General features: G+C 29.8%; 1 protein-coding gene across 1 annotated transcript; it reads left to right on the forward strand.

Annotated features, from left to right (window-relative positions):
• Positions 1-3,087: 3,087 nt before the first annotated feature.
• BDCG_17545 (uncharacterized protein) lies at positions 3,088-3,274 on the forward strand (the record flags this gene model as incomplete). Its single annotated transcript, XM_045426654.1, has 1 exon — positions 3,088-3,274. A coding segment is annotated over one exon (187 nt), but the record flags the coding sequence as incomplete, so codon positions are not given.
• Positions 3,275-25,661: the final 22,387 nt, after the last annotated feature.

Raw genomic sequence — 25,661 nt, forward strand, 5'->3', positions numbered from 1 at the left:
ATGACTTGTATGTCATTGAATCTGCGGATTGAATCTTTGAAATCAATCAAGTCTGAGAATAAGATTGTATTTCATGTTCTGCAGCTCTCATACTCAAATATAGCAAGATCATTCTCTGAAGTGCAAGAGAACTCTTACTCTTGCAGATGATATTAACTATCAGTTATCAGATAATCTTATATGTCAGAGATTCTTCACTCAGTGAACTTCTTTCAATCTTTGAATCATATAATTATCAATATATTGTGTAGAAGCTTCTGTGTGTGCTAACACTTTTGCAGCCATCTCTCAATTCTTATTCAAGTACTCTCTATACATTAACATTTCAGGTCTCAAGATATTGAGATAAGCATTCACTTCATCATTCTCACTCACATCTCATTCAGAAGTCTGCTTCTTCTTTGCATTCACAGAATTCAGAGAGTCATCTAATACAGATATCTCTTTCACTTTGAAGACTTTTCATAGAATATCAGTGAGTGTCTCTGAGCTCATTAATTCTGTTAGTTTTTTGACTCTCTTACTTCTCTTAACTGTGTATACTGAGTGCAATCTTTCATATCATAATTTTAATATCTGCAGTTGAAGCAAGCTTGATGCTTATAATATCAAGATTTCTACTCAGAGAATCTCTTTTTCAGAGAATTCAGTGCTTTAGTGATGATATTCAGATCTAGATTCATTATATCTGAGTGTGTGACTTATATTATAGAAGTCTGATTATCTGTTCTTCACTGAGATATACTCAATTGCAGTATTTTCTATTGTAATTGACTCACTTGTTTCTGTACAATGAGAATATTATATACTTTCTTCACTATATCTGACTATGAGATTAAGCATTTTCATTTCACTCTTAACTCAGATGTAAGATCATGAATAAAGATCTGTAAATAGAAAGATATTGAAAGCTCTTCATTTAATACAAGATAGTATAAACTGAAGTGTGTGAAGTATAATATAAGATCACTCACTTATCTACACTCAGTGAAGTGTTCATAACACTTATCTCATATATTCACTTTCTCAAAGTTGTGTAAGATTTATTTGAAAAACTCATTTCATATTCATGAAAATGAATATTGCTTCAGATCTATGAGATTCATCTTTTCATCAGTTATTCACAATGACTTTGCTTTTTCATGTAGAAATATAGCAGATCTTAAAACTTGTTCAAATTTCATTGACTGTCTGTCTGTGAGTTCATATTTAATCTGATAATATAATTACATCTGACTTAGCTAGCTGATTGCAGCATCATTTTGTCAGTCATTATTAAAGCTTGATAACTTCAGCAGATCTCTTAACTTGATGTATTTCATACTCAGATTCTCATTCTGCACAGCAGTCTCTGATGATGTGTATGCTTCTGAAGAGATTATGAATGATTGTGATGAAATCTTCAGATTTAATATAGTTATCTATCTGTGTAAATATTCAATCTTTCACTGCAGATCTAAGATCTGATTTTCTCTATTCTTATTGATAATAGCAATTGTGTCAGTGAAGCTCTTCATAGTAAATGCTTAATTTACAGTGAATGTTAATTATTGTTTGACTTTCACCACAGCCTGCCACTGTGTATGCAAGGCCTTGATCTTGTTTAGAATCCTTGTATGTATACAGAGCTTTGATTTCAGTTTGACAGTCTCAGCTGCTTTTCTTACTGCTTTGAGTAAACTCTCTGAGAGGTTCTGTATATCTTCCAGTTCAGGTAGCAGAGAAGAGTGTTATTTATATCAGCTAGAAGAGATATTCATTTCAGTGATTTCTTGTTAATTATACAATGTCTATCATTATATCACTTATATCATTATATTACTATATCACTGTATCATTATATCACTATATCATTCTATCACTATATTATTATATGATTTCTGTTATCATCATATAACTTCAGTGATAGCCACCTCTTTCTTTTATCTCTTTGAGTGAAGAGCAGTCTTCTTTGAATCTGATTCACTGCTCTCATTTCTTTTCTCATATCTCATTTATTTGCATACATGGCATTCACCTGAGTGTGAAGTTTTCCCTCAATAAGCAAAGCAGTATCAATTGAATGCTCTTCCACTTATCACTCTTTATATGCTATCTTTTGAGACATTCTAGAACCACACTGACATGATAACTATGAATTACTTTGTAGATGAAATTATCATGTTCTGAAGAAGCCTGCACTTCTCACCAGTTTTTAGACATGCTATCAGATGTGATTCAAAGGTTGCTTAAGCCAGTATACGATTACAGGCATACACCGGCTTCTTATATATTGTAATATCATACACTAATTTAATTAGTGGCCGCTATGGCCCCCCCTTTACACTCATACGCGTACGCTAGTAGTTCGGAAGCGGCCGCGTTATTATCCGACGGTCGTACATTCTTCCGAACCACATCTGATCATCTCTTAGAGTCTCATCAGAGAATCAGATACTGAATGCTTATTATCTGTGATATAACTCACTATCATGAAGTATATTTTTTAAAGTTCAAGAATGAGACTGTTCAATACTTTAAGTTATGACTCAGATTCATGAATAATCTCAGATATACAGTTCCTGCTTTTCTACAGACTGATATTGATGATGTTTTTCAATTCATACATATGCACACAGTTATGAATTTATATGATATTAAATGAGAATTAACAGTATCACATTCATCACATCAGAATGGCATTTCTGAATGTGAAATCTACACTATTATAAGACAGGTTAGAGCTGCTCTTTTAAAAGATAATCTCTCTAAGAAGTTCTGAGCAGATGTTCTAGAGACAGTGATTATAATAATCAATAATACTCTCACATCTACAGTTCTTTACAACTCAAAATTTTGATCCTCTACTGCAGAGACTTCTGTGATTTCAAGTTCATATAAGATTTCTTAATGTACACTTATAAATATCTCACTGAATGTGAGGCATTTTCACTGATTAAGTGCAGAGGTTTTTATTCACTTGCATGAATCTCAGAGGCCGGCGGATAAGCTCTCTTCACATGCTAATTTCTATCATATCATTGAATTCAGTGACACATTGATATATCATCTATGACATTCTGAATCTGATAAGATTATTGTCAGTAGTGATGTGAGATTTTCAATCACTGAAAAACTGATCATTACATCTGTGAAACTTATTAATCATATTATTGAACCAGTTGTCACATCTGTGACACTCATTAATAATGTCAGCGAACCGGAACCGGAACCTGATATTCATCTGATTGATGATGAAGATGCTTCTGATATTGATGATCCGAATTCCACATGATTGCGGCCTGCGAAATCGCTGGCTACATATACTCTGAGCCTCATTACAGGTAACCTCCCGAAGTCCTAAAAGGACACCACATCATGGCCAGAGAGAATAGAAGATTATTGAAAGAAGTTCATACAATGCAAGATTACTGACCTGAAGAAACATAATACATGAAGTTTGATCTCTAGATCTGATGTTCTGAGAAGTGAACTGATTACTCTGAGTCATTGAGTGTTTCTTGAGAAAGATAGGCCTGTGGACCTGAATGCTGATCCTGATAATATTCTTAGAAAATCACATTAAGTGATTTATAGTAACTGACTTAAGAAGAATTCTAGAGAAGAGATCTACACTTCTGTTATCACTAATACTGTCAATCATATTCTTTTTATAATAGCAGACTTCACAGTTGAACACTCTGTCAAGTGAATATAGTGATGATATATCTTCATAAGTGTCTCACTAAGAAGGTCTATATGAGATAATTTACTGAATTTGAGACAGATTCGCTGAAAACACTTGTCTGCATGATTGAGAGTAGTCTATACAGTCTGAACCCTGCAGTGAAGATCTGATATGATTACTTAACAGCTCTGTTAAGTGATCTTGAATTTATAGTCAGTGTCTATGATTCAGCACTCTGATATCATACATTCAGACATTATCTCTATATGACAATCTACATTGATAATCTCAATATCATATTCAAAGCTTCTGAGAATGTTAATTAACTAGTGAGTATGCTCAGTGAGAAATTGAAAGTCAAGAATCTATATCAGTCAATCAAGTATTTGAGTATGAAGATTAATTATTCAGATAAGAGAATTGATTTAACATATCATCAATATATTAAATATCTTATTAAAGATTTCTATCTTGATGATACAGCTGTTATCAGAACACTGATGAAGAATGGATTCTGTATTGATGATTTCTCTATATCTGAGAAAGAGGCTGATTTCATAATTTAATGATATTAACATAATGTGAGTTGCTTGTAATATCTTGCAGTTAAAACACATTCTGATATCACTTATGCTGTCTTGCTACTCACTCAATATAACATTGATTCATTATCTCAATGTTGAAAGGCTCTATTACATGTTATATATTATTAGAAAGAGATCATGGATCTGGGCATTTTCTACAGATGCAGCCTGTATGAGAGGTCTGTTTCTTCTGTTTCTTTCATTCCTTTCATTCCTATCAATCCCTCTGTTATCCCTGATTTCCCCGACAATTCCTACCTACTCTTTGGCTACTCGGATTCTGATTGGGCCGGCCCCTTAAATGGTGATAGGAAATCAACATTCAGCTACATTTTCAAGCTCACATATGACTCAATTTCATGGCATTCAGTGAAGCAATCTTGTGTATCTCTAAGTTTCAATGAGATTAAATATATGGCTCTTAGTGAGACAGTCTATGAGATAACATGAATCTGAAACCTCATAATTGAGCTTGACTTCATCACTACATCTTCAATACAGATTCTCATCAATAATAAGAGTATTATAGATCTCACAAAGATGACAGTTATTACAGTCTGAAGCAAACACATTGACACACATTTTTATTTTTCATGTTGACAGTTGAATCAGAGAATCATTGATTTAGAATATATTCTCATCACTTAGATGATGATGAATGAACTCACTAAATCTCTAAACACTGTGATATTTGCATACTTCATGATTTTACTAGGTCTTACAGATATAAAAGTTGAGAAAGTTTAATTTTACATTTGTATTTAATTTTGACAGACTATCTTGGTGATTTGAGTGTTTTTGTATGTGATTCTTGTTATCTCAAGAGAGAGTGTTGACTCTTACAGCTGTTACAGTTAGCAATCTCATTAGATCATGTGACTCATCACTATATTATGTTCTTGTAGATAGATCTATCAATACACAATCTTCAACTATTCTACAGAAAAGTTGACCTTGCTAAGTGTTGATGATTACTACATCTACTCTAATTACGTGCCACCTCAACCTATTCATTTTAGTATAACTCGCGTAGATAGATTACACATATATAACACAATAACATTATTCTTCAAGAGGTTATAAAGCTCTTTCACAAGCTAATAAATAACTGTAATAATGTGCTAAATTAATATCTTCATACATCACTATAAGCATGTCTAGATAATTTATTAATTAATTAAACTTATAATAAATCTGAGATCAGGTGAAATGTCTGACTTAATAAAGAATTATATATTAATATATAGAAGAAGAAATCTGTAAATATCTAAAGTATTGTCACACTTCCGGCCGCGCCAAGGCCCTGCTGCAGTTTCACACAGCTCATCACTTTCATGTGAATGATTTCATTCTGTCTGAACTGGTTTTCAATCACTCTATGATATTATTCAGATATATCATAGAAAGATCTGATTAATAAATATAAGAACTCTGCTTCTATATAAGATCAGCAGATTACTCTTTCTTGATAGTAAGACACTACTGAGATATTGCTTTAGCTATTTATACTTATAAAATAAGAGAAGAGTATTCACTCATTATCTATATAGAATAGCTAGATACTAACTCTTTATCAAAGAAGTCAGTAATTCATTTTTCTTCTACTGAAATATATATAAGAGTTATTACATTTCTTATATAATCTTCTTAATATACTAAGTATTATATCTATGATATTCTTATAATAACTCTGTAGTCTATAAGCTCATTATTTAAGTAAGATAGTCAAGCTTATTTATACAGCTTCTTAAATAACTATCTTTATATAATACTATTAACTAGTCATCACTTTAGTTCTATTATATTACAATTTGAATCACTTAATCTGATTATAAGTTTGAATCAGTTAAGCTTTAATAGACTGATATAATCTTATATATCTATACTAAAACTAACTCAATCTCACTCTTTGAAGAAAACTTCATATTATTTTCTAGAGTATATACATCTCTATCTTAGCAGAAATCTGAGATTTCTGAACTTACTATATATTTTAATATAAGTTTTTCAACTGTTCTACTATTGCTGCAGCCTCTACATATCTATATCTATTATAGGGATAGAGAGATTAAGATCAGAGATTCTTTTAAATATAAGAAAAATATAGTATCTAAATTTCACAGCTTTATCTATACTCTTAAATAAAAATTTCATCTTAATCTGAGCCAGTATAATACTTATAAGATATAAGTAATATACACTGTCAATCTTCTTAAAAATATCTCTGTGACTACTTGAATTATTAAGAAGAGAGAGCTTGAGCATATTAATACTATAATAACTTAAGAAGAATTCAAGAACTTTTTACTGAATTAAATTAAAGATTATTATAACTATAGCTTTACAGCAGTATAGTAGTTCAACTCATTATATTAATAAGATAATAAGAATTCTTTTAATTTTAATATAAGATTTAAAGAATATTGAAAGAAATTAGCTGATAATTTAAATTAATTAAAAACACAGCTTTATCTTATAAAGCTGACTTATAAGATACAGATAATAATATTATAATATCAGAGTTTATTAATTAATTGTACTAAGCTTATCAATCTGACTTCTCAGATCTATTTGAATAATTAATTCTTTGAGAATGTGACGGGCTGCGTCTGATCAATTATATAGACTATTTCATTACATTTCATAGATGCTTTCATTTTCAATCACTGATTCTCAGCTGCTATGAACATGTATAATATACACTCTTATTCTCAGTCATTTCTGATTGCTAATTCTCAGCTGCTATGAACACATGTATATTCTTCCGCTCTGAAGCTTCACTGCATACATTATCACATATATGTATAAATATTCATCTCAATTGCTGATTCTCATACTTTCTCTTTCTTTTCTTCTTTAACATTTTTATCTTTGTTGAATAAGATCTATTAATATAATACTGATCTATTCAGTGTAGATCTCTTACACTATAAAAATGTTAATTGTCTTCTTATTAGAAAACAATTATTCACACATTATCTTCTCATTAGAAACAATTATTCATTGAGAGATATCTGAATGTGTAACAACATGTAAGAAATAGAGAAATAGTTAAACAGTTAAGTGAACACTGAGTCTTTAGATAGAAGCTTGCTCATCAGTCACTCTGACTCTGTAACAAGATCTTATAAAGAGAGTAAGATCTTATAAGAGAATATCAGTCAAAGATCTGAGAGTTCTGACACTCAGATATATGAGAATACAATTACACATCTAATAATCAACATCACTAAGTCTAATGATAATACGAAACTCATGAGTGTGAGTATAGAGATAATATCACAGTGACTTTAAATAATATTGAAATTATAACAGCAACAGATAGCAGACATGCATACAACTTAATAACTTTAATATGAAGAGATTCAACAATTAATCTACACAATTTCAACATCTACAGAATTAAATACAAAAGTGCTGAAAGAATACTTAGATACTTCTATATATTTCAATACTTTCAATCTCACTCTCTACTCATCATGAAGAATGAAAATCCTTGTGAAACTGAGTGTAGATGAAGATTTCATCAGTTCATTAATCAATCAAGATTGATATATCAATGAACAATTGAAGAATTGTGTGAAACAGAAGTTTCATTGATGAATGAAAACATGTGAATCAGTGTGGTGAATATCTGATAATATTATAAAACATCTTGATATTGTGTTCTGAGACACTGTCATGTAACAGAAAGTATTAGATTAATTACAGAGCATCTGACAGAGAAATACTTCTCTTATAGCATTTATCTCTGATTTCAACATCAAGATTCTAGAAGCAGATAATCAATCTTGAAAGAATTGAATAAAGATTAGCATGCTCAAGAAGATATTGACTTTTAAACTCTTATAGACTCTTATAAGTATAGACAAAGACCAGATTTATGAAGACTTCTGCACATAGCTTCAGACATTGAATGATCATCTTATCAAGCTTAAGAGTATACAGAATAGTGGCAGAAGATATTACATCTCAGTCACTTATACACCTGTACTGAAGAACAATGATACAGAGGTCATGAACTGAATAGATTTAAATGTCTATACATAAGCAAGAGTGTTCACTGTTTAAACAGGTTTCTGAGTCTCTGAGATCACTCTCAAAGAAGTCACTAATCAATACTAATATGAAGTATATATCAACTGTAACTGATCAGAATACATTACTTTCAACTGCTGATCAATCTATATATCTTCATACTCAAGAGAAAGATCAGTGTCTTCTCATTCAAAGAATGAATCAGTGTCTGTTCACATCAATCATATTACATTAGAGGAAGATTCAGAAGATAACTATGAGAATGTCTCAGTGAAACAGAGAAAAGATTAGCTTCTGTTCAAATTTGCAAACAGAAGCTTGAAGAGGTCAGATGATAATAATTTAAAGAGAAGATAATAATGAATGTAATTCTTGTATCTACTGTGATTGATAACATGTATAATATGAAAGTCATGATAGACAGTGATCTATGTCACTATGCAATGATTAAATCTTCAGTTATGAGACATTATAATCTTCAGCATATTCTCTTATGAAAATCTTGACTCTTTGCAGAATTCAATGATTTAAAAGATGTTTGCACCTGTTACATAGTGAAACTAAACATAGATGTCAGAGAATATCAGTATAAAGACATCTACATATATGAAGTTGATAATCTTAATTATAATCTTATATTAGAACTTGTCTGACTATCTGAATATGACATCTTATTAAACACTTGAAACAGAAGTTTAATATTCTCTAACAAAGATAGAATTCATGAGAATGATACTCATAAGACTATGAATCTAACACAGATCTCTGTCACTATCTACAAAATACTCAGAAAAAGAAGTTACTGAAAGAATCACTGATAGCAGAATCATGTATCAATCTATTTCATCAGTCTGACTGATATTAAAAAGACTCTAGAAAAGTTATGTCACATTATAATAACAGATTCTCATACAAAACTCTCTTAATAATATCATGAATATCTAGATATCTTCTGATAAGATAATAATGCTACAAATCTACCTCTCTTACAATGTTCAGAAGTGAATCACAGTATTAAGTTGAAAAAGAAGAATGATAAGAACTCTGAATTATTATAAGACTCTCTTTATAACATGTTCTGAGATGAACTTCTTCTTCTTCTTCAAAAGACACTCAATGATCTGTTGAATAAAGAATTTATATATATTAACAACTCTTTCACTGCAGCCTCTATTCTCTTTGCAAAGAAACCAGGTGAAGAACTCTGATTCTGCATGAATTATCAAGAATTGAATAGATTAATGAAGAAGAACTGTTATTCTTTATCTCTTATCAATAAAACTCTAGCTCACATTGAACAAGCTTAATAATTTACAAAGTTAGATATCATCATCACATTTTATAAAATTCACATCACTGAAGAAGATAAGTGACTTACAGCATTCTGAACATAACATAGTCTCTTTGAATGAGCAGTCACATTCTTTGAACTGATTAATGCTCTCAGTACATTTCAGAAGTATATTAACTGAGTACTCTGAGATTTTCTTGATAAATTCGTATCTGTATATCTTGATAACATTCTCACATTCACTGATGAATTCAGAAAAGAATATTAACAATATGTGTGAAAGATATTACAACAGCTACAAGAAGCAGAACTACTGATAGATATTGATAAATGTGATTTTAAAGTCAAGAGTATCAAGTATCTGAGTTTTATTATAGAAGCTGATAAGAGAATTCAAATGAATTCTGAGAAAGTCTTCATTATTCTTAAATGAGAAGCTCTGGATACTGTGAAAGATATACAAAGCTTTATCAGATTTGCTAAGTTCTATCAGCAATTTATATAAAACTTCTCAGATATTATGAGATCACTTACAGATCTTACTAAGAAAGACTCAGTATTTCAATAATCAGCAGACACTGAAGCTGCATTTATATAGATAAAGAAGATATTCATTAATATCTCTCTACAGATAATATTCAATTCTGATTGTGAGACAGTTGTTGAGATTAATTTCTCTGACTATGTGACAGAAGAAGTAATACTGTAATATAATGATAAAGATGTTCTACAATTAAATATCTTCATGTCTAAGAAACTGAGTCTCACTGAATGCAATTATGAGATCTATGACAAGGAACTTCTCATGATTATACACTGTTTAGAAGAATGAGACTCTGAACTCTGAAGTGTCTCTGAAATTGAGATAATCATAGATCATAAGAATCTCAAATACTTTACAACTATCTGTAAAGTTATCAAATACTAGATGTAATGATCTGAGTTTCTAAGTCACTTTCATTTTATAATACACTATCATTCTGACGGGCAGAACTTGATGACAGATACTCTCTTATGATGAGAGTAAGATATACTATTCAATATAACAGATACTCACTGAATGAACTGAGAGCACTGGCTCTTGAATCTGAAGATACTAGTTGATCAAGATGAAACAGCTCACAGCACTATACATGCTTCTTCAATTTAAACTGATATTGATATCTTCACTTTCTCTACACTGAATGAACTGTGATATACAGCAGCTCAGCCTGATGAACTTCTTCAGACTCTCACTGAAGCAGTATATCAAGAAGTACTCTGATTTCTCTCAGAACTACATACAAGAACTGATATCTCAGAATATTCAATTAATGATAATAACACTCTACAATTCTGTAAACAACACTCAGTCTCTTACTTCAAACTCTTACACACTTGAATAATATAAGAGATGTATGATTCATATATAACCAGTTATCTGAGCTGTGAACAACTGTATAGAATGATCTTCTGAGAATTCTACTAGTCTGAGATATTAAACAGTATTAGATACTTTGTCTGAAACTGGAATTACTATTCTTCTGTTATCTCATGAAAGAACTGTAGAAAAGATCTACTGAAATCACTCAATGTCTCTGATAGAATCTGATAAGATGTAGCAATTGACTTCACTGTTAATCTATCTAAGAGCAAGAGTTGTAGAAACATTCTGATTATCATTGACTAACTAAGTAAGAGTGTAATATTGAAATCTTGTGATAAGATGAACACTGAACAAGTTACTGAAGCCTTCTTACAGAGTTCATTCTATCAGTTACATGAGTTGCTGTGATCAATAGTATCAGATCAGAGCTGTTAATTCATGAATACTCTCTGAACAAGAATCTGTCAAGTTCTCAAAATTACACACTGTCTGTCAACTGTCTATCATCTCAAGACAGATGATACATCAGAATAGATAATTCAGACTGTAAAGAATTATCTTTACAAGTTCTGTAATTATTCATAAGATGATTGATATAACCTGCTTCTATATATAGAGATTGCTATCAATGAATAAGATGTTATTTCAACAGATGTAAGTGTGTTCTTTCTTATATATAATTATCATATGAAAGTATTGAATTTTCTAGAGATCACACAGTTCACACTACCCTTTCACAGTTCAATTCGGATCACTGATAATATAGTAACAAAGCTCTGAGATATCTGTGATTGAGCAGAGATCTTCATTACAACTGTAAAACAAGATTAAGAGAATTAAATCAATGTTTATCAAGATCTCACTGAACAATATAAGATAGAAGACCTGATATGATTGAATCTTAAGAATATATGAATCACATGTTCATCACATATGCTAGATTATCATCATATCAGATATAAAGTGATAGAAGTTCTAGATAGTCATAACTACTATCTTAACACCTTATCAGAGATTCATAATATATTTTCTACAAGCTTGCTCTGCTGCACTGTCACTGATTTATTCTCTTCTCAGCTGACTTCTGACTGACAGTCATCAGACTAGACTGGCCGCCGGGACCATGAATTTCATGTTTGGTCCCATTTGGTCTGGTCCCATACATTTCTTGACGTGAATCCCGCTGGGACTAATCATTAAATAAACATGCAAAGTGACTATATATCAGATCTCAAAATGAAACCATGACTTGAAAAAAATGAGAAAGTGGTCTCATTTGGTCCCATTTAGTCCCATTCTTGGCATAAAGTTACTATTTTTAGACATTTTAAGGTTTTTTTTAGACTATTTTTAATTTTTTAAAAAGTCACGCTTTTTGGTAATGCTCAAATGAGATTTAAAGTCATTTAAAGCAATAAAAATAATTTAAATTGAGAAGTGAAAATCATGGTCTCATTTGAAAAATGTGACAAGAGTAGACAGTAAGTCTCACTGAGACAGTATGGGACTACTATCTAATGTTAGAACCATGTAATGGAATCTGTCGAATTGACAATGAGACTATCAAAAATTCTGGTCCTGGTCCCAGACACGGTCACACGGTCAGTCTACATCAGACATTATAGAAGAAGATAATAAGCTTGAGTGAAAGATTGAGAATATTCTCAATGAGAGATTTCATGACTGTGATCAGTAATATCTGGTGAAATGAGTTGACTATAATCAACTGACCTGAACTCTGAGTTCTGTGTTATCTGAAACAGCAGTTCTTGAACAATGAGAACTGCTTTTGAAAGAGAGAGACTAATATGCCAGGCTGCATCTGATCAATTATATAGACTATTTTATTACACTTTATAGATTCTTTCATTTCTGATCACTGATTCTCAGCTGCTATAAACGCGTGTAATATACACTTCAATTTTCAGTCATTTCTGATCACTGATTCTCAGCTGCTATGAACATGTGTATATTCTTTCACTCTGAAGCTTCATCACATACATCATCACATACACATATAAATATTCATCTCAATCACTGATTCTCGCACTTTCTCTTTCTTTTCTTCTTTAACATTTTTATCTTTGTTAAATAAGACCTATCAATATAATACCGATCTATTCGGCGTAGGCCTCTTACAGAGAAAAAGATTAATAAGACTCTATCTAAGTAATTAATAACAGAATCTAAACAGTGCTGTGATAACTTTAGTGTAGAGAAAGTAAAGAAGAATTTTAAGTATTCTGATTCTTCACTCACTATAAAGAAATATTAAAAAAGATTTAATAAAGATCTCTATTTTAACTGCAGAGCTGATAATCACTATATCAGTGATTATAAGAAGCTGAAGAAGAGAAGAAACTGAGAAGATATCTTCTCAAAATTAACTTCTCTTCTGATAAATGTATCTATAAAAGATAAAGAAGAGAAAGAAATAAAGAATTGATAATTCTTATATCTCTGAGTTTATATTATAATTATAATAAATACTCTGAATAAGAAGATATGAGTGAGATATCTACTCAACTCTGAGATGAATACTAACTTCATATTCTATTTCTTTTCTTTAATAAAGAGTTAAAAGAAGATAGATCTGTCAGATTATATAAAATTTATTAATAAAATAAAATATCACTGTTTTAACATAATTTAAGTAAAGTATGTAATCATAGACTTGGAAGAAATCTTTAAGAAGAGCAGTCTGCTTCTTCATATTATCAATATTATAGATGAGAACATTATTCTAGATCTTTTATAATTAAGAGAAAATAATTCTCTCATTGACTGAGTCAGTCAGATATAACAGTATTATCTCATTAATAAAGAGACAGTAATAGAGAAATCTGAAGAGTTTCATCAGAAGAATCTTGAGAAAAAGATAGAGTCAATATACTGTATAGCAGATGATTGAGACTTGAAAATAGATGAAGAAGTTATCATTCTCACTGTAAAATTAGCAGCAGTATTCATTATTAAAGATGAATGTATATAATATCTCTTTACAGATTATAAGAATATCTTTTCAGAAAGAAAAGTAGTGAAGTTTTCTGATATCAAGATATAATATAAGATTTATCTTAAAGACAGTGTAACAGTATTATACAGATCTCTTTATAACTTGTCTATAAAGAAATTGAATATTCTGTGCAAATATCTTGAGAAAGCATAATTGAAGAACTGAATACACTTATCAAAGAGTTCAGTAGAGATGTTTATACTCTTTATACTCAAGAAGAAAAGTCGACTATATCTATGTATAGACTATAGAGATCTTAATAAGATAACAGTTAAGAATCACTATTCATTATCATTAATTAACAAGATAATTGATTAATTATCTGAAGTAAAGATATTTTCAAAGATTAATATACAGAATATCTATCATAGAATCAGAGTGAACAAAGATAATATTTAAAAAATAGCTTTTTATATCAAGTACAGTAATTTTAAATATCTTGTTTTATCTTTTGATCTTTGTAATGCTTCAGTCATCTTTCAGATCTATATAAATGAGACACTGCAGAGTCTTGTTAACATCTTCTATATAGTATACTTAGATAACATTCTAATCATCTCAAAAACAGAGAAAGAATATGATATTCATGTTCAAGAAGTATTGAGTCACTTGAGACAGTATTAACTCTATACAAACACTGAAAAATGCTCATTCTATATACAGAAGATTGATTTCTTAGATTATAATATTAAGATAAATGACATTTCAATGAATAGAAGCTGAGTCTTCATCATTAAGAACTGGCCAGTGTCATAGACATACTGTGAGATGCAGATGTTTCTAGAATTTGTGAATTTCTACAGATAATTCATCTATACATATTTATAAATTACTGTCTCTCTTACAGATCAGTTAAAGAAAAGTATGAAAGACAGAAAAATGAGATTATTTACTCTCACTTAAGACACTGTACAGGTATTTGCAGAATTAAAATAAGCTTTTATAGATATTATAATACTGAATCACTTTAATCTTAATTTACTCAGTTAATGTGAGACTGATATATCTGAGAATAAGATCTATGAAATCTTTTCACAGTTGACACTGAAGACCTTTCAATACTGAAAGAATCAGAGAATAATTATCTCTGAGAATACAGACAATGAAATATCTGTAAGAGAAGACTTTTTCACAGAGTCTATAAGATATTATAAATGAAGATCAGTGATCTTCTTCTTCAAGAAGTTATCACTCACACAGAGAAGATATAATACTCATGATCAAGAGATGTTAGTAATTATCAAATTCTTTAAGATCTGATGATATTATCTTCAGAGTAGTAAGTACTCAGTATAAGTTCTTACTGATTATATAAATCTGTGTTACTTCTTAACAACAAAGAGCTTGTCAGAATGTCAAGTCAGATAAGTGAAGCTACTTTCAGAGTATAATTTCTATATCTGATACTATTCAGATTAACTTAATCTCACTGATACACTGTCTAAACAGCTTAATTATAATATTATTAATATGAAGAAGAATTCTACAAAAGAATCTCTGTCATCACTGTAGAAGAAGCTGGCTGCAGAGAGTTAAAATTCTCTGAAGCTTGAAAATAATGCTGATAAGACAGCTGTGTAACTCAGTATAGAAGATGAAAGAAAATTCAGATCTCTGTAGAGAACTGACACTGAAGATTATAAGCTTCTTATATTATATCTTATAATCATTGAATTGATAAAGAATAAAACAGTCTGCAATCTTTCAATCTGACTATTTTTGAAATTTATTAATAAATTATAGAAGAGAAATATCTCTACTACAGCTTGAATTCAGAAGTTGAAGAAGAAAGAATCTGATTTAAACTTGAAAGAGACAGACTCTGAGCAGAGCAGTGCTGCTAAGAAATCAAGTCACTGATAACTAGAAGAATATAAACTTCTACTGCTGAATAATTCAGTCTTCATTTCTTATAGCAGAGCAGTGTATCAGAAGTTATTAAGAATTTATTATAATAATTCTTATACAGAGCACTTTAAGTTAGAGAAGACTGAGAAGCTCTTAAAATATAAATATATTTAAGACAAGCTTTAGACAGATGTTAAAGAGTATGTTAAGACTTGTAATATCTGTTAAAGAATAAAGATTCTGTGATATAAGTAATACAGTGAGTTGATGTCACTGTCTGTTTCAAAGAGCTTATAATAGAATCTATTAATGAATTTCATAGTTAATCTGCTGAAGTCAATAAGAGATAAAGAATATGACTCAATTTTGATTATTATTGACTGTTTTATAAAGATAATTAAATATATTTCTACTTATAAAAAGATTAAAGCTTCTGAATTAACTGATCTGTTTTTAGATATCATCATTTATAATCACAGTGCTCTGAAATTATTGATAACAGATTAAGAATTCCTCTTCATCAGTAAATACTGATCAGCTTTTTATTATCATTTTATAATAAGATATCTTCTCAGTATTACATTTCATCTGCAGACAGATGATTAGACTGAATATTAAAATCAGATACTAGAACAGTATCTTTGAGTATTCTATTTATATTATCAGAATGATTGACTTAAATATCTTCTGACCACTGAATTCACATATTAAAATCAAAGAATACAATCTTAAAGATATCTTCTTTCTATACTTATTATGAATATAATTCTTCAATACTCAGTGACATTGCAGATAATATTTTAAAGAGAAGAATAGACAGTTAGAATGTTGAATAGATACAGAGAACAGAGTATCTCTCAGTATCAGAAGTAAAGATGAGATTGAAACTTTTGAATAAAACTCATGAGAAGACAGTGAAAAGCATCTGCTGTGTTTAGAAGTGATAGATGAAATACTATAATTGAAAACATCTTTCAATGAAGTTCTTAATAGAGAATTAAGTGCTACTTTCAGCAAAGAATATTAAGACAATGAGACTGTGTAAGAAGCTCAGTGAGTAGTAACTAGAATCTTTTTCAGTAATAAGAGTGATAAGTAAGCAGACATATGAGTTAAATTTCTTACAGAATTGAAATCAATTCATTCTGTTTTTCATCTTTTCTATTTAAAACTTTATAAGTAATACTCTGAGATGAAGCTGTCTCAGCTGAATAATATCAAGATTGAGAATGATACTGAATATTTTATGAAGAAAATATTGAATAAGTGAATACATTATAGCAAGCTTCAATATCTTATTAAATGAGAAGATTATTCATTATCAGAGAATTTGTGAGAACTGCTTAAGTATTTGAAAAATGCTGAGAAAGAGATTGTAAGCTATGGAATAACTAGTAGAGACTGCTCTATTATATATCAGAGATATTAAGTAAGAAATGCTGCTTGAGACTTCTCATTTTTCTCAAAGAGTTTTTTTTAGAGATAATCTCACAGTGATGAGCTAGTGTCTTATAAGCTCTGTAGCACTCTTCTTCTATTTTCTCTCAAAGAATTTTTTAGAAGTTTAATGAGACTACACAAGTGTAAAATTCCTGAAGTGATTAGAGAAAAGAGATATTTGAAATTAATAAAAAGATTAATATTATTAATCTGTGAGCTGCTGCTATTCTAATAAGACTGCAGCTCACTGAAAAAGTAAAAAGAAGAAATTTCAGAGTCTACTTACTAATAATCACACTCTTATCAAACTTATTCTTCACTGTTAAAGTCTTCAGAATCAGCATTCTTACCTGCTGAGAAGTTAGCACTGCAGTACTGCAGAGAAGCATACTGCAGAAGAGTATACATGCTATAGAAGAGTATAAGAGATACTGAAATTATCAACTTATCAACTTATAAAGTATCTCAGTTATCTGCTTCAACTGAAGTGAGACTCTCTTTAATCAGTGATTAATCTTTATAACACTTTCAACAGCAGCACTGACTGATCTCTTCTTAAGATCAGTCATTCTGAGATATTTTTTCATCTCAGAGATTCATGCTTTCATCTTCTTTTACAGATAAGTAAGAGAAACCTTCTCAGTCTTAACAGAATTTATCAATACTTGAAGCTCTAAGACTATCACTCTGTACTACTTAAGCATCTGAGCTTCTTATCAGAGTCAATATAATATCTTCTTATAGAGTAGATAATACTTACAGAGAGATAGAAGTTATAATTACAGATACAACAGAAATAACAGAAGTAAGAGAAGAAGTAAGTGTATAAGATTTCTCTCTTCTTCAGCTGCTTAGTGCAGCACAGATAAGTAACAGTATCAGTTAAAGACTACACTGAAGCCTTCTTATAGAGAGAAGATAAAGAAACTATAAGACTCTGCAGACTTAACTCAGCAGCATTCTGAGCAGAGCTCAGATATAACACAGAAGAGAAACTACAGATTAAGCTTCTCAGAGTCACTGTCTTCAGAATCAAGCTCTTTTCAGATTTTTCTTCAAATGATCACACAGAGTCATACATCACTGTGTTAACTGCAGAAGAGAGTAGCATTACAACAGTGACAGAGAGAGTAGAGAAAGAATCAGACATGAATAAATTAATTAGCAGAAGAAACAACATCTCACTGCAAGATATAGCAACTATTATCACAGTTATAAGAGAAAAAGAAGAAAGAGAAGAAGAAGAAGATATGACAATGAGAGTGATACTCTTACAATTCATCAACACTGTTATCTTCACCTTCAATCAAGCTTTCTTAATAGTCACAGAGATCACAGCTGAATCACAAAGATATTTACTCACTAGAAAATATCAGAATAAGTTCTTTATTATCTTTTAAGAATGATACTCTCATACACTCACTATTACAGATGAGAAGAGAGAGAGAAAAATATGTTACAGAGAAAGAGAATCTTTTCAAAAAATTCTATAATTACTATTAGCTTTGTCTCTAAAACACATCACTTTTGCAGAGAATTTTATATATAGAATAAAATATGATGCGAGATCTGTAAGTCACTTATTAACTACATTTTTTACATTTTAAATTGATATATAAGAAACTCACTTATCACATATTTAATTTAAATGAAGATGGAAAAAGAAAGATCTATACAGTCTGCAGAAAAACTCATCTATTTCTTTGTATCATATACAGTATATACACTGTTAATCAGTTGACAACTGTTACTATACAACAAAGATAACTCTTAATTCAGTAATCTTAAGAGTATCAGAACTATACTCTTAAAAAGAAGAGTATTATCACATTCTTAACTGTATCAAGATCTCACTGTGATTTCACACAGCTCATTACTTTCATGCAGATGATTTCATTCTGTTTAAACTGGTTTTCAACTACTCTATAATATCATTCAGATATATCATAGAAAGATCTAATTAATAAATATAAGAATTCTGCTTCTATATAAGATCAGCAGATTACTCTTTCTTAATAGTGAGATATCACTGAGATATCACTTCAGCTATTCTCACTTATAGAATGAGAGAAGAGTATCTGCTTATTATCTATATAGAATAACTAGATGCTGACTTCTTATTAAAGAAGTCAGTGATTCATCTTTCTTTTACTGAAATATATACAAGAGTTACTGCATATCTCATACAATCTTCTTAGTATACTAAGTATCATATCTGTGATATTCTGACAATAACTCTGTAATCTACAAGCTAACTATTCAAGCAAGATAGTCAAGCTCACTCATACAGCTTCTTAAACAACTATCTCTACATAACACTGCTGACTAGTCACTGCTTCAGTTTCATTACATTACAGTTATTTCATCAAATTATTAATATTAATATTAACAATAAGTGTCTGATCAGTGAAGAAAAACTTGTTCAGATATATCTTAATAAATAATCTTCAATAATTATATAGATTATTGAGAAAGACATTATAATATATATCTTTAATACTCTAACAGAGCTCATGTGATTCAAAGGTTGCTTGAGTCAGAGTATAATTACAGGCGTACGCCGGCTTCTTATCTATATTATATTAAATTAATTAGTGGCCGCTATGGCCTCTTTACATTTGTAAGCATGTTTGAAAGCAGCTATATTATTATCTGACTGAAAGCAGAAAACTTGACCTCACTAAGTGTGTTACTTGACCTCGTTATGTAAGCTGACCTTGTAAATGTGACCCGTGCTACTATCTGACCTCGCTTAATACATCTTTTCTTGTAATTTGCTCAATTATTTATCATCAATTCTACCATCAATTTGAAATCAATGTAAATTCAATTTAATACTGAAATTATTGTTGAATTTAATAATAAAGTAAGTATTTATATAACTTACACTGAATTAAGTATCAATTGATCTTCAATTATTTGTTAATTACTTAAATCTACAGATTGAATTTATTTTTGTTAGTATAATTAATTAACAATTAATTCAGAATCAATTCAAAATCAATTTAAATTTAATTAAATACTGAAATTATTCTTGAATTTAATAATGAAGTAAGTATTTATATAATTTAAACTGAATTGATTATTAACTGATTTTCAATCAATTATTAATTACTTAGATATATAGATTGAATTTATTTTTATTACTATAATCAATTAACAATCAATTCAAAATCAATTTAAAATCAATTTAAAATTAATTATTAAATATTTTTATCTTGATACATTTTAAAATTCTGTAAAACATCTCTTTATATTCTATATGAATTTATCTATTTATTTAATTGATTATACATGCTTTGATTGATTGATGAGCTAAATGAATAAGTGAATTGAAAGATTGAAAGTCAATTATCAACTGATTATTACTGTATTATGCGAGGTCGGGGTCATAATTATGTAATAAGGTCAAGTGACACACTTAGCAAGGTTAAGTTTTCTGTATATATATTTTCTGATGATTGTATGTTCTTCTGAATTACATTCTTTCTCATCAGATTCAGTCACACTCATATGACTATAATATAAGCCACTCTCAGAGAAACTTTCACTATTTTTACATTACTCATTCACTAACATTTTCATTCTTCAATTATTATCTCTGTTATTGTCATCATTAAACATGATTATCTTATACAAGATTTCTGCATTCTCTCTCTTTATTAAGAAATGCCTTCTCAACTGTACAGACTGTGCGCACTGATTAAAAATTAATTTTCTTCTTTAAATGTTGAAAAGGTTGATCATGAGAAGATATCTCTCTGAAGAGAAAAGCTTGAATTTCTTATAGACTTGCAAATAAGTGAACTATTTAAGAAGAAAGAATATAAACAGTATTTGAAGAGAATTTCTACAATTAATATAGAAGACTCTATTCTGATTTATTCATATGACTTTAAAAATGAGAATTTGAATAAATTATATTGTGATTCAAAGGTTGCTTGAGCCAGCGTACAATTACAGGCGTACGCCGGCTTCTTATATATTGTACACTAAATTAATTAGCGGCCGCTATGGCCCCTTTTACACTTGTAAGCAAGTTCAGAAGCAGCTGCATTATTATTCAACAGTCATATGTTCTTTCAAATCATATTCTCCCTCACCAGATTCAGTCATGCTCATATGATCATGACATCTGTTCTAGCTTCATGCGGATTAGTGTGTCACTAGTGTTTACAATCATGTGATCTATCTCTGATGCAGCTAGCATTCTGTGTATATTCTTATAAAGAAACTTTCACTATATTACATCACTCATTCACTAACTTTTCTCATTCTTCAATTATCTTCTTCATCATTGTTATCATCAAATATTACTATCTTATTCAAGATTTCTATCTCTTCTTCTATTCAACTCTTTTCATCTGTTCATCTATCACATCTTATACATTTCTGACAATGACTCTCTGTTCTTATAACAAGTGTTCTTATAGTGTCTATATCAGGCAGTTCATTAGCAGTAAGTGTAATGTGTTGTGAAACATGATCAGAACTTGTTTATCTTCTAACAATTATCAGAATGTACTACTATGAATGATATATCTTCTTCATCTTCTTATACATCTCTGATTCTCTTTTCTTCAGTGACATCTGATCATATTTTTCTGATTATATTATATGTTCACAGATGCTGATATTTTAATTTGTGTAGAATCTTCATATATTGACAGATCTGTGTCTGCTGATGATTGTAATCTCAATGTTGAATCATTGATTGAGAACTTGAAGAATGCAATAATGAAGGAATTGCTTATATCATATATGACTGAGTCTCTTACATTCTTCTCTACCTCTTCTACTGCTTCTTTTCCTGCTGCTCTCTCTCAATCTTCTACACTTGCTTCTGTGTCTGATTCTCCCGCTCTCACTACCTCTGTTCCCATGATCCTCACTTCTGCTACTTCTGGTTTTACTGTCTCTGCTTTCATTATCAGCTCTCTCTGTTTCAAGAAGATGTTGTATAGACTTAATAAATTACATTTCTCAGTATATACACTTCTGCTCTTCTTGTTAACTCTCAGAATAATTTATTATATAAAGACTGTGTATAATATAACTATCTGAAGCTAGATTATAAATACTGATTATTATATTCATTTTAAATATTTATAATAAAACAATTATTTATTCATACTAGAGAATCACTCTTCTCTTCAACAGTGTTAAGATTGTAAGTCTTTTTCTTTTTCATCTTTTTCTTTCTAACACTGATTTTTCTGTTTTTAGAAAAAATCATTATAAGTTTTGCTATGTATCAAGTTATAATATTCATAGATATTAAGAAGTTTTTTATAACTGTAAAGTTCAATATTACAGAAATATCTGCTCTGATGAATTTCTTTAAAATAATAGATTTATAGCAGTCTATTCTCTAATATCTGTTATCTGACTTCATAATACAGATAAAAGATATTTATATTTTCAGAAACAGAAACACAGATATTGTACTCTTTTACACTTATAAGCATGAGACTTGTACATCTTATCTGAGATATTATCATGAAAATGAGTTATTTGCATACTGTATTCTGCTTTCTGTATTTCTCTGTATCTCTCTCTCTCTTTCTGAGAAGTCTTGTGTGTGTTATAATTATGTGTATAACTCTAAGATCAGCAGATGTTCATTCAGTAACTATTCTCATCTCTGATTTTACAATTTTTATATACTAATAATAATTCTTAGTTGCTTCAGTGTCAGAGATTATTCTGATCAAAGATGATAACACTGCTGAGACTACTCTCTCTCACTCTCAAGCTTCTCTCATCACTTTCTCTTTCTTCTCTGCAGGGAAGATTGTGCACATACTAAGTTATAAGTGTTTAACTCTGAGTGACTTCTGCTATTATTCATCTGATTCTGCATCTTCTTCTTCTTCTGTTTCTTTTATCTTTATTCTCTCTGTTCTGGCTTCTAGTTCTGCAGATCTTGCACTCTTCTTCAATTTCTCTACATATACACATGTGTATTCTTATATTGACATTTCAGTCAATCTTGTAATAAATGACATTAATGTTATATACAGAGTGATAGAGAAATCAGAGACATGCACAGTGTTATTACAAGAGCAGCTTGCAGCTCTTGAATCTCTTACAGATCTCAAGTTTTGAGATTTTCTTTATTTTTAATGTTTTTCAGATGATATGATGTTGAAAATAGATTAAATATATAATGTATGAAAATGAATGAGATATGTATAATAACATTTGTCTTTTATAGCTGATTTTTACAGTTAATAATCAATTCATTATTTCTTTTCTTACACTTTTTCTTTATTTACTAGTTACTACTCTTATGCAATCTCTATATAATACAGTGTTTAATGACTAGATTCAGCAGCTTTTATCTTTTGTAATTCTGTCTCATGTATTATACTGTCTCCATTCACCTGCTCAGATCACTATAGTGAACAGCTTATTAAAACTAATCTCATCTGATCTCTGAGTGTTCTCAGAGATTGAGATAACTTGGTTTCACATGTCTGTGAATGTTTCAGATAGTTCATTCTCTGTGATCTCTGTAATTGAACTGATGTAAACAGTCAAATTCAACTCTGAATTTCTTTTTCTTCTGTAATCTGACTTATATACAAGTCTGTCACTTTGAGATTATTCTTTACTGTGTTGCACCTGCTATCTGCAGTGTGTTATTATATAACTGACTACAGTCTCATCACTTATTAAAGTATGATGTTTATCTGATTTCTTCATTACTTCTCATTCTTTTCTTATAATTATAAAAAGATTGAAATAAGTGAGATTATCTGATTTGTAAGTGTCTATGATTTCTCTTATCTCACAAGGTTTTTCAATTGTAAGTCTCTTCTTTTTCAATACTGATGATAGTGCTGTGAATAATTATAATTCACTTGAGTCTTGCATTTTTACTTTTATAAGTTATAAATCATTTATTAAGTTATGTAACATCTGTCTCTCTGATTCTTTCAATGTATATGTTCTCAGAGAATGTGATTTGAGTATTTTATATAACTCAAATCATCTAGATTGAAACTTCTCAGAACTCTTATTATGTACAAGAATTCATGTTCTCATCTTGAGACTTGATTTCTTAACTAGTAAGTCTTGTATTCTTTTCAATTGAATTGCTTGATTCAGAAGTAACTCATTAGCTTTTGTATATATGTGACTGATCTCTTTCAATCTTGATTCTGTGTCTGTAACTGTTGTGTCTGTGACTGTTGTATCTGTAACTGCTGTTTTCTCTCTCATCTTTTCTGAAGCATTCTCTGAGATGTGTGAATGCAATTCATACAACAGGTAGAATGATGAACACTTGAAGACTGCATGCCGCTGAATTCGTGTGGCTAATAGTGTCTGACTGAGATATTCATTTCATAATCTCATAGACTTACTCACTAGATATTTCATCAGTATGTTATCTAAGATTTCATACAAGTGGTTCATCTTCCTGTTTATTCATAGATGATATGATATTGTTCTACAATGTCTTGTCTGTAATTGACTCATAAAATGCCTCACTGCTTCTTCTACGAGATTCACACTATTATCAGTTAGAATCTCACACAGTATTCCATAGTTGATATAGATCTCATTATGTAGAAACTTCATCATCATCTTCTCTGTCATCTCTGAAACTGCTTTCATGACTGGCCAGTCAGTAGCATAATCAATAGCAGTGATTATTCATTGATTTTCATTTAATGTTTGTAGTAATATGTCTATGAGATTCACTCTTCATCATTTGAATAATTGTATTGTATACTTCATCTGATGTTATACTTTCTTACATTCTAATTCTTTCTTAGATTCTTTTGTCACCTGATAATTCAGACACTCGCGAGTATACATCTGAATGTTCTCAGTCATGCTTAATCAGTATACTCTTGATTTGAGTATACTCATGAGTTCAGAACTTTCTAAGTGACTGAATTCCTTATGCATGTAAGTCATTAAGTCATATCTAAATAAAGATTCTAAATAGAGAGCTTCTATATATTCTAGATTGTGATAAAACACAACATCATTTTTCAATTTTCTCAGCTTGAAGTTTGAAAGCATCTCTTCTACTACTTTTATGAGATACTTGTTATCTGATATCTTGTCATTCTTCAAGTGAGAGATTATAATATTGACTTATTCTGATTTCTTACATTCTCTCAGTATATTTAACATGAACTTCTCTTATATCTAATTCATAGAATTCTCACTTATGAAATTGAGTCTGTGACTGATTGTATCAGATATCACAGTGTCTGATCTCTTTCAGTATTTGATATAAAGATTGTATACTTAGAACTCTAAGATTCAATATACTAAGTATTTAGAAGGTTTTATTATTAATTGTAGATAGATAAGACTTTTATGATCTCTAATCATCATTGTTATATACTTATTATCAATATATCTATCTTATAATATCAGTATATGCTTGA

The sequence above is a fragment of the Blastomyces dermatitidis genome (assembly GCF_000003525.1).
Source record: "Blastomyces dermatitidis ER-3 genomic scaffold supercont1.8, whole genome shotgun sequence".
Taxonomy (NCBI): domain Eukaryota; kingdom Fungi; phylum Ascomycota; class Eurotiomycetes; order Onygenales; family Ajellomycetaceae; genus Blastomyces; species Blastomyces dermatitidis.